This window comes from Fukomys damarensis, unplaced genomic scaffold, assembly GCF_012274545.1.
Source record: "Fukomys damarensis isolate Sample0158 unplaced genomic scaffold, DMR_v1.0_HiC HiC_scaffold_30, whole genome shotgun sequence".
Taxonomy (NCBI): Eukaryota; Metazoa; Chordata; class Mammalia; order Rodentia; family Bathyergidae; genus Fukomys; species Fukomys damarensis.
In genome coordinates, this window is record NW_022900942.1 from 2,735,538 (window position 1) to 2,747,630 (window position 12,093).

Consider the following 12,093-nt stretch of genomic DNA (forward strand, 5'->3'; position numbering starts at 1 on the left):
ATATCAAATAGTTTCTCTGGTGTGATAAACTAAAAGTGTAAATAAGAACCAAAATATATAGTTGATATTGTGTAATATGAAAAAATATCTAAAGGTATAGGAGAAGTGAGAGGGGTAGGGGAAAGCTAAGAAGGGAAAAGAAAAAGTAAGAGAAAAAGAAATAAATGGAAACAAAGTCTCTGTAAATAGGCAAGGTTGGAGGGAGTGAAGGGAGGATAGGGGAATGGGGAAAAATAAGAACCATGGAATATCATGTAGAGGTACAAGATTCCAATGATGAATGCTATTGAGTTGTCTACCTAAAATGTACTCAATAATGAAAGAAGAAAAAAAACTTAGCAAGTTGAAATAAATTGTCAAAGAACTTACAGGACCTTAGTCATTTTCCCATCACTGGGACAAAACATCCAACACCCACAACTTTAAGGACAGCTTTATTTTGGCTCACCATCTTTAGAGGATTCTGCCATAGTCAGCCAGTTCCATGACAGGAAGGGCATGGTGGGAGGGCCTGGCAGAGGACAGCAGCTCACAGTGGTGGCCAAGAAGCAGGAAGTGAAGGGAGGAGATGGGAAGGATGATGTACCCTTCTAGGTCAAATTTCCAGTGAACAACCTCCTCCGACCAGACCCAACTTTCTAACAGCATATCCAGTTCTGAACTCTTCAGTGGGATAATCTACTGTTCAGTACAGTACTCCCATGGTCCAGTCACCCTCCATAAGCCAACCATGCAACACAGGAGCCTTTGTGGGGACACTTTAGATCTAAACCACAACACATGGCTATGTTGTAGCACACATAGAATTTAAACCCAACTGTTCTGATTTCACCTTTTATTTATGTTATGACACACGTAGAATTTAAACCCAACTGTTCTGATTTCACAGTTTTCATCCTGTACCGTTTGGTCTCTGCTCAGTTATATTAAAAAACACTAGTGAGTCTTTATAAATCATTCATTATGTATTTCTCTTTGATTTACTCCAGTAGTATAAGCATCTGAGGTATAAATGGAAAGATGCTATTCTACAGATGAGTTTACCCAAAGCCCTCAGCATATCCTTGTTTCTCAGGCTGTAGATAAAGGGATTCATCATGGGGGTCACCACAGTGTATATCACTGAGGCTATTACAGTCTTTCCGGGGGACTGAGCACCTGTAGAACTGAGGTACACCCCAAAACTTGTGCCATAGAACAAGGAAGTGGTTATTATGTGAGACCCACAAACAGAGAAAGCTTTATATTTTCCACCAGCTGATGAAATTTTCAAGATAGAGGAGACAATTTGAGTGTAAGAGAAAATTATCCCGGAGAAAGGAACAATACCCAACACACCTGTTATGAAATACACCAGGATGTTATTGATGAGGATATCAGCACAGGCAAGCTTGAGAAGATGATTCAGTTCACAGAAAAAGTGGGGAATCTCCAGGTTTATGCAGAATGACAGCTGCAGTGTTGCTGAGGTGTAGAGCAAGGCAACCAGAACACTGATAAGGAAGGCAAACAGAACCAGCAGCCAATAGACTTTGGGGCTCATAATGACATTGTATCTCAAAGGGAGACAGATGGCCACAAAGCAGTCATAGGCCATCACAGTTAGCAGCATGTCATCCATACATCCAAAGATGATAAAAAGAGACATCTGTGTCAGGCAGCTCACATAGGAAATGTCTCTGCTGTGAGTTGAAATGTCCATAATCATCTTTGGGACCATACTTGAGGTGAAACAGATGTCAGACAGGGATAGGTTAGACAGGAAGAAGTACATGGGGCTGTGGAGGTGCTGGTCATTGCTGATGACCAAGATGATGAGCAGGTTCCCAAGCACTGTGACCAGGTACATGGACAGGAAGAGTTCAAAGAGGATGGGCTGCAGGTGTGGATCATCTGACAATCCCAGGAGAACAAACGTGGTAGTATCTGACATATTTTCTGGTTTCATGTTTTTTCCAAGTCTGGTGGAAAAAATGAAAAAACAAATTGTAGAGAAACCATCTGAATTATGTCTATGTTTTGAAAACAAAATGGGTAATTTTTCCCAGGATTATCTTCTCTTTTCTTCACTTGCTTTGTATTTCCCTCAGCATTTCTTTTCCCACTCACTCCCTATTCCAATTTTTTAAAATTTTAGTTAAGTTTTGAAAATTATACATCTTTAGGAGGTACAGTGTTACATTTTGACATACGTATGCACTATTTAAAGATCAAATCAGGGTTATCAGCACATCCACACCTTATATATGTATCATTTATTTACAGAAAAAAGCATTCAAAAACCTCCCTTGTAGCTATCATATATTTCTACCTATTTTGAAATACACAATTCATTGTGTATAACTATAGTACTCAGGATTTTATTTTCTATCTTTTCTTTTCAAAATGTACTTATGGAGAATAAAATAGCAAAGAAACATTTGATCCTCTACATCAAATAATAAAAATGTAGAAAAACGTGATGTTGCCGTATGTTTTTCATGTTTGAGTCCATCACCTGCTGTCTCCATTGCTGTAGACTTGAGTGTGCATCAGGGCAGGAGAGCACAGCAGTGCACCTCACAGAGAAGAAGTGGCAAAGAAAGACAGGAGGAAACCGGGGTCACAAATTCCAGGTGGAGCAGATCCCAAGTACCGTTTTAGGCCCCAAGGAGGTCCCACCACTCAATGAATCCACCACCTTCCAATAGGACTGGGCTGAGGACCAAATTTTCATTACGTAGGTCATTCTGGGGCATGTCAGATCCAATTATTCTAACTGGACTAATTAAGATGTCTTCAGGCAAATCATTCTAGAATAAAAGTTTTAATGAGTACAATTTTAGAAAACATAGTTTTGGAGGTAAATCCTGCCAACTTAATGCTTCTGTGAGTAAATGTTTGTAGGTACACAGCCATTTTTTCATGTATTTGGGGATATAGCTCAGTGATATTGGTAGAGTACATAGTTAGACTGGAGGTGGATATAGAGAAATGGCAGAGGAACATAGAAGAAAATTCTAAGAAAGGCTATGATCTAGATTTCCTGAGATTCTCGTCTGAAGGCCTCCTGAGATGAGAACATCAAACCCACATTGTGCATTCCCTGTCCCAGTCAGACTTATGCCTTTAATTTGTATACAGTACCCCAGAGGCACAGACTCCAATTTAAACTGAAGTCACCCTGTCAGCCCAATTAGGCTTTATTTGTATGCATTTATATTGTGGTTTTAACCCTCTACTTGGGCTTTAGCTATCATACTGGCTCTGACCAAATCCACATGAATTCTAAAATTCCCTCTCATGATGCTAAGATGGAGACTCACAGTTAGGGAAAAGAAGCCCTATTAATTATCATCCCTAAACATTTCTCCAAAATATAGCAAATCAGAAGACACAGCTCAGAACTCACTGCAGTTTCCATCTCTGAGGCTAAACCCACCACCCTGCCCTTCTTGAGGGTGTAAGTGAGTTACTGAAAGTTGCCTTCTCTAAATCTGAGAACTCTCAAATATCATACAACTCTCAAAAGTGTGCATCTTCACTCATAATTTAGGCTTATTTTAAATGTACTGAGTTTGTCTTTCAACAAACATCCTTGCTATACACCACTATTTTCTGACTGTGAGTCTCTTTCCATGGACCTCCTCTCAAATCTTCTTGGCAAGAATCCAAAACGCAAGATTTCCACCAAACACAGAGCAGCACCCAAACCAGGATGACTCTGATGTGTGGGTATCATTGGAAAACTTGCATGATATGTTCACTGTCCTGAGTTCAATAACTACTAATAAATTACTTTATTATAAGAATACATTTTAAATATTTATGATAATAAAATAAGTGGAATATAATTATTGTGCATCAGTATAAAATACATAATAAAAATAACCAATTTGTTTTTTCTATTACTCAAAGACAGGCATCATATCATTAAAAAACTGGGAATTTAAGGGCATTTGACATATTTTATTTCATTAAAGTTTATTTTCTCAAGTTAATCACTCCTTTGTCATCAATGCTATACCCACAAATTATAGTTCTTCTTTCAGGGCTTATGGGCCAATTTACAGGGTAAAAAATTCACACCATGATGAGGATTGACAAGGGAACTATTTGCATGCTTCTAGCATTTGATGAGTTTTTCATGTAGTACTGGAAGATGAAGATATTAAAATCAGACCATAAGGAAGATTTCTAGGTTAGACAATACTTTGCTAATTGAAAATAATATATTATTTGATGCTTGGGGATAGGACAGAAGTATAAACAATTTCTTTGAGTTGTTTTCTATTCTGTTTATCTTATATTGGAAACAAAACAGAATTTTAAAATTATGTTTCAATGTTTAGTTCCCATAGAGCTAAGATTCCTGTTAAATAAAATTATTTGAAGTAGCATTGTATATACAATTTTGCAAGTAAATGTGATTATCTTGATTAGCAAAGACTTTGTTTTTTGAAGATGAAAAGAAAAGTAGTTTTTAGTTTAAAAATGAAACAATAAATAATTGGTGTGGGCTGGCAATTTCATAACATCTAAGTGCTTTTCTTAAGCACTTTCTGTAACAGTGCTTGAGGGCTCAGCATAAAATACACATTTATAGCATGTGTGCTATCAAATGATGCGATGAAACCACACAACATTGGCTCTCTGCTTCTATAATTTTGTCTCCGAGCAGGAGATAGCGTCTTCTGGTGATACACAAATGACTATAAAAACATCAACCATCCAAATGTAAGCTGGATTTAAACAGTTACAGATCCAATCACAGATTTGGCTATTGTGACCTGCATTTGTGGCTCATGAGATTCCTGAAGCTCCCTGTTCAGACCCAGTGTTCACACTTATGTAACAGGAACTGCTGTAAAACATACAAGGATTTGGTAGAGAGGAGAAACAAGTCAATGCAAATTACCTATTCACAGGAACTGAAATGACTGCTCCTGTCAGTTTCATTTCCAGTTATGTGCAACCCTGGATGCTTAGGAGAGAAGTTGAGGGGGAGAGGTATGGAAGAAAGAAAGCAGGAGTGACAGATTGAGTTCAGCTCAGGAATCTCATTTCATAGCTGCACAAAGCAGGGCTGCATATAGTTTGGACTTGTAATTTTTTTCTCATTGAGTTTATTGGCACTTTTTAAATATACAGTACAGTTACATGTGTCATTCAGATATTCATGAGATGTGAATAATGAGAGGCTGTTGGAAAGTATATAAAAATAAAACATATCTTCAGAATTTTACAAATTATTTTGTAGTCTCATATCTAACTCAAACAGACCATTCTCTTACCTTATAATGTCAAAAAAAGAGGGATGCGGACAAAAAGGGAGGGAAAGGAGGAAGAAGGACATGGAAGACAGGAAGAGAGGAAGAAAGAAAAATAGATGGACAAATAGAGATACAAATGAGGAAAGAAAGGAGAGACTTTTCAATACATCATAACATTTATTGCTCAAACTTCAGATTACTTTGAAGATGCCAAAAATGAATTATCCATTTACTATCCGGATATTGAAAAATGGAGGTGAAAAATGCAACTCCAGGTGAGACAATGGGCACCAAGCTCCCTCAAAGATGTATCATCTCTGGATGGAGGCTTCAGTGTACGTTTTCTGACCTGAGCAGAGCTGTTGATACAGTTGTTTTATGGTGACTACTTTCAGTCTCAGTGAACCTGAGGGTACAATTTTCAAAGCTCCTCCCTAACCACAAATGCAGGGGCATCTATTCCCCAAGGCAGATCAAATCTTCAAGGCACACAGTGCCATCAGTGATGTACTGACCCCGAGAGCCAAAGCACCTCTCATCCTGTTCCTACCACATTTCCCCTTACTTCCCGCAGGTCTCAGTCTGGGATACTAGGGTCTGACCTCGAGGGTGTGTGTCAAGGATTACTCTGAAAATACATCCCAGCTTATTACAGTAAAACAAAAAGCACTAGAGAATCAGAGGCTGGGAGACCTCAGACAGCTTCAATGATGCACACAGTATGGTGTATCAGGGGCACAAGTCCAAAGTGACACTCTCACAAGTGCTCTATTTGAAATTAAAGTCCATTAAAAAATGAGGCTGGAGCTGTCACAGCAGAAAGGTGATAAAGATGATTTATTGGTTACCTGGAGAAGTTTTCAGGCATAACCTGAAAAGGAGACATCAAACTGTATTTGATGAGTGTGCTGGCACATGAATGAAATAATAGCACTCAGGAGATTGAAGCAGGAAGATCACCCTAATTTCAAACTGAAGGGGAGCTTGAGCTGCATAGCAAGACCCTATCTAAATATATTATTAGAACAGTGACAAAAAAACATCACTAACCATAAACAAGTCACCAATTGACTGTATCTAGCACTGTGTACACAGAAACACTCTACACAAAATATGCAATATTTCTGCAGTCAAAATATAGTTCAAAAATAAATGTTAACATTTGAGAAAAATAAAGCCAAGTGTGGTGGTAGAGACTTGTAATCTCAGTACTGAGGCTGCTGAAGCAGGAGTATAGAAAAGTCAAGGCCACACTGGGATACATCTGAAGTTCCAGGTAATCTGATCAGAGTAGAGAAAATCTGCATAGAAAAAACCCAAAAGGCCAGGTGTGGGCATGCATGCCTGTAATATCAGCACGTGGGAGGCTGAGGCAGGATAATTGCCATAAGTTCAACCTAACCTGAGCTACATATAGTGAGTCCAAGATCAGCCTGGACTACATAACAAGACTCTATCTCAAAAAACTAAAAAGAAAAAGAAAGAGTGCAAAAAATGAAAGGCAAAAAGGGACAGAGAGAGAGAGAGAGAGAGAGAGAGACAGAGAGAGAGAGAGAGACAGAGAGAAAGCTTTAAAACAGAATTTGTATAGAGCTATGTTTTGATCACAAAAGAAAATGATGCAAGAGAGGAGCTACACAGCAGGTGTATGAGACTGCTGTCAGTGTGTTAGGGCAATGTAGATTATGCAAAATTTATAAATAGGTGTACAGACTGCAATAATATGGTTACTACAGTATGTACATCAGCCAGAAACAAAGATGTTCACTATCATTATCAATATCATAAAATGTATATACCAGCATCGTCATGTATTTTTTATTTCATTAAATTTATTTCAATTGTTTAGGAATAAATTATTTCATTTAGCATCAAAAATTTGTACCTGTACATGATATAATTTGGTACTTATTATTTTGCCATTCATATTCACTCCCTTTAACACCTTCACTCCTCCCTATTTCAAAGCTTTCTTTCCATTCTTCCTTCTTTCTCATTTTTTCTTTTTCTTCTGTCCTTTTCCCCACACTTCCACTCCCTAGTTCCCCTTCCTCCCTGAATATTTTCTTCCTATTTCACAATATCTAAAATATTTTTTGGTCTTTATTTACACTTCCAGTTTCTCACACTAGAGAAACTATTTGGTATTTACACATGTGTGTCATATGTATTTCACCTATGAGTATGGCCTTAATGTGCATAAGTTCAGCTACAAATGTCTCTAGTGTATCATTTTCTATGGCTGAGTAGTACTTCATTTTATATAAAAACACACATTTTCATTATGCAGTCATAAATTGATGGATAATTGGACTGTTTCCAATTTTTAACTATTATAAGTAAACATGGGTGCACAGATGTCACTGTGGTGTGATGCTTTGAATTCTTTTGGGGAGATTCCCAGCAGAGGAATGGCTGGACAAATGGGGCCTCTAATCCTACGTTTTGGGAAAGTGTATATACTGACTTCAACAGTGTTTGCACAAGTCTGCACTCCCACAATAGTAGAGAAATGTTCCTTTTCCCACACATACCCACCAGCAAATTCATAGCAGTAAATGTCTATAGAAGTAAAACAGAGCAAGCTGAAATAAACAACCTAATGCTAAACCTTAAGCTCCTAGACAAAGAAGAAAAAGACAAAAGCAAAGTTCATGCAAAGGAGGAAGTTATAAAGATCAGAGCAGAAATCAGTCCAATGGAGACTAAGAGAATGATACAAAAATCAATGAACTGAAGAGTTAGTTTTTCAAAAGAATAAATAAAATTAATAAGCCCTTACCCAACCTTATCAAGAAAAGGAAAGAAAAGGCTCAAACTCATGCAATCAGGAATGAAAATGTGAACTCACAACAGATCCAGTTGAAATTCAGAGGGGCATGCATACCTACTTTGAAAACCTTCTCTCTAATGGAAAGGAAAACAGCAAAGAAATGGACAGATTCCTAAATATATATGAATTACCAAATTTGAAGTAAGAAGATATAAAAAATTAAACACCCCAATTACACTCAGTGAAATTAAAAGTGTGATTAAGAGCTGGGGATTTAGCACAGTGATTCAGCCACCTTCCTTTCAAGCACAAGGACCCTGTATTCCATCCTCGGTACCCACCCAAAAAAAAGTCATTAAAACTTTACTAACACAGAAACGCTCAGATCCAGATGGCTTTACTGCTGAATTCTACAAGACATTTAAAGAACTATTGCCACTACACTTAAATTATTCAATAAAACTGAAAGCAAATCAATATTTCCAAATTCATTCCTAGATGCAAATGGTACTTTGATTTCAAAATCAGCTAAAGACCCAAGCAAAAAAGACAACTATAGGCCAATCTCCTTAATGAACATAGATGCAAAAATCCTCAATAGGATAATGGCAAACAGAATACAGGGGGTCATCAAGAAGATCACACACCCTGACCAAGCTGGATTTATCCTAAGGATGCAAAGATGTTTCAATATATATAAATCAACAAGGGCAACACATGATATTAACAGAGTCAAAGACAAAAACATACGATTATCTCAATAGATGCAGAAATAGCATTTGATAAGATTCAACACCCATTCATGATAAAAACTCCACAGAAAATTGTAATAGATAGTCTTCATAAAGGCTATCTATAAAAAACCAATAGCCAACATCATACTAAATGGTCAAAAACTGAAAACCTTCACTCTAAAATCAGGAACAAGACAAGAATGTCCACTATCATCATGCCTGTTCAATACAGTTCTGGAAATATCAGCCAAAGGTGTTATTGCCTGATTTCTTAATAACAACCATTCTTTGTGGAATGATGTGCAGATTCAGTGTTGTATTCATTTGCATCTCTTGAGTTACCAGAGATGTTAAACTTTTTATCACATGTTTATTTACTGTTTCTCCTTCTTCATCTAAGAAATGTCTGCTCAATTTAAATGCCCACTTTTGGACTGGATCTTTAAATTTGGGGTAGTCTGATTATTTTAATTGATTTATATATTCTGCATAGCAAACCTCTATCTGAAGAAAAGTTGTTAAATTTTTTCTGATATTTTATGTTATTTCTTCACTCTGTGTGTGGTTTCTCTTGCTGTGCAGAAGCTTTTTAACAAGATAAGGTCTCAGTTGTTGATTCATTACTCTAGTTCACATGGAACTGAGTTTTGGTTCATGAAATATTTTCCTACACAAATATCTTCAACAGTCTACCTAACCCCTCATCCAGAAAGTTTAGTGTTTCTGTTTTAATATTTAGATCTTTAATCCATTTCAATTATAGTTTAGTACCTTTTGAGAACTATAGATCTATTTTTAATTTTTGGAAAGTTTAAGCCCAATTTTTCCAATGTCATTTATTAAAGAAGCTATTTTTCCTCCAGTGGGGATTCTTGGCTACTTTCTAAAAAATGAGATGGCTCAGTGTGTTTCGAGTCATTTAGGCAAATTCTAATGAATTCCAATGATCCTCAAGTCTGTTTCCTTGCCACTACCATGCTGTTTTAATCATAGTAACTTTGCAATACAGTTTCAAGTTGGGGATTGCACTATCTCCTACTTTATCTTTGTTGATTAAAATGGCTTTTGCTATTCTATGACTCTTATTGTTCCAAATGAATTTTTGAATTGTTTTCTCAAGTTCTGTGAAGTATGCTGTTGGAATTTCAATTGGGATTGCATTGAATCTATATTGTGGTTTTGCAAGTATGGCTATTATTACTATATTGGTGATTGTTCCTAGGATGTCTATCCATTTTCTGATATTTTTCATATCTTTTTTATAATGCTGTGATTTTAAAAATTGAGGTCTTTTACTTCCTTCATTAGAGTTCCTCTCTCAAGTAGTCTTTCTTGTGTACAGGAATACTATTAGTTTTTTTATTGCTCTCTTGATATCAATATACGCTACTGAATTTGTTTATTAAATCTACAAGATTTGTGGTGAAATTCTTGCAGTCTTCTATATAGAAGTTCATGTTATGTGCAAATAATGACAATTTAAATTCTTGATTTACTATCTTTATTCAATTTATTTATTTCTCTTGTGTAAATGCTTTATCTAGTATTTTCAGAAGTATATCAAAAAGGAGTGGTGCTGGCACACATCCTAGTCTTATTCCTGATTTTAGTGTGAAGAATTTTAGTTTTTCACCATTTAGCATAATGTTTGTTGTTGGTTCATCATAGATGGCTTTCACCAAGTTGAGATAAAGACTGTCAACTTCAATTTTCTGTATGAATGGTTGTTGGATTCTATCAAATGCTTTTTTGCATCTATTGAGTTGAACCTATGGATTGCTGTATTTATATAGTGTCTTACATTTATTGATATGTATAGGTTGAACTATCCCTGGATCACTAGGATGAATACCACTTAATCTGTTTGTATGATCTTGATGATATTCTGCATTCTGTTTGCCAGTACCTCATTGAGGACTTTTGTGCCATGCTCATTAGGGAGATTGGCCTAAAGTTCTCATTTTATCTTTGCAACATTTTTCTGCTTTGAGGATCAAGGTGATTCTTGCTTCCAGGAATTATTTGGGGAGTATTGCCTTCCTCTCAATTTCATGGAATATTTTGAGCATTAGTATTAAAATAGCTCTTCTCTAAATGACTTGTAGAATTCAGCAGAGGTGGCATCAGGACCAGGGCATTTCTTTGTTGGTAGGTTTTCAATTAAGTTTTCAGTTTTGTTGATACTGGAATATTTAAAAGATCTTCTTCATTTAACTTCTGTAATTCACATGTCTCCAGAAATTTGTCCCTTTCCTCTGTGATTTCCATTTTATTGGAGCTTAGATTCTGAGCACAGGTAGTGATGATCCTCTCATTTTTTTCTGAGTCTGTTTTCATTTCAGAACTTTCATTCTTAATTGCATGGATTTGGGCCTTGTCTTTTCTCTTTTTTATGGTTAGCTATAGTTTCACTAATTTTGTTCGTTCTTTCAAAGAACCAACTCTGATTTCTTTGTATCATTCTATGAGTCTCCATTACATTGATTTCTGGCCTGATCATTATAATTTCCTCCCTTGAATGAGCTTTGGTTTTGCCTTGCTTTTATCTTCTTTAGTGCTTTTGTCTTCTTTAGAAGCTTGAGATTAAGCATTAGGTTGTTTATTTAAAATCACTCTGTTTCTTTTTTTCAGCTTTAATTGAGTTTATTGGTACATTTTAGGGATACAGTACAGTTACATTCATTGCTGGGATCTTGTTCCTCTACATGACAGGTCTTGGTTCTCATTATCTCCCCTTGTCCCTGCCCTCCCTTCATCCCCTCCTCCACTACCCATTTACAAACATTTTATTTCTTTCTTTTCATTATCACACATTTTTTCTTTTCCCTTATTATCTTCGCCCCTACCCAACCCAGCTTCCCAATACCTTTAGCCCCTTTCTTCTCATTTCACAATGTCAGTAATCTTATTAGGATCTTATGTATTATTGCAGTTTATTCACACCAGAAAAACCATTCAGTATTTACACACGTGTGACTTATTTATTTCACTTAGGAGTATATCTTCAATATGTATCCATTTTCCTATGAATGAATCTATTTTCTCATTCTTTACGGCTGAGTAATATTCCATTTTCTACAAAAACCACACCTTCTTTATGCAGTTTCCAATTGAGGGGCAAATGGGCTGTTTCCAAGTTTTAGCTATTACAAACTGAGCTGCTATAACATGGGTGCACATACATCACTGTGATATGATTCTTTTTGTTCTTTTGGAAAGATACCCAGCAGAGGGATGGCTGGGTCAAATGGAAGCTCCAGTCCAAGCTCTTTGAGGTATCTCCATATTGATTGCCATAGTGGTTGCACCAGTCTGAACTCCCACCAACAATGGA

General features: G+C 36.5%; 1 protein-coding gene across 1 annotated transcript; it reads right to left on the reverse strand.

Annotated features, from left to right (window-relative positions):
• Positions 1-961: 961 nt before the first annotated feature.
• On the reverse strand, positions 962-1,948 carry LOC104859177 (olfactory receptor 7G3). The gene has a single exon (XM_010619681.1). It carries the CDS (start codon positions 1,946-1,948, stop codon positions 962-964), a length of 987 nt encoding a protein of 328 aa, XP_010617983.1.
• Between the last annotated feature and the right edge of the window lie 10,145 nt (positions 1,949-12,093).

Excerpts from the sequence above, each read along its gene's own strand:
- LOC104859177 (XM_010619681.1), bottom strand. The coding sequence starts at position 1,948 with ATGAAACCAGAAAATATGTCAGATACTACCACGTTTGTTCTCCTGGGA.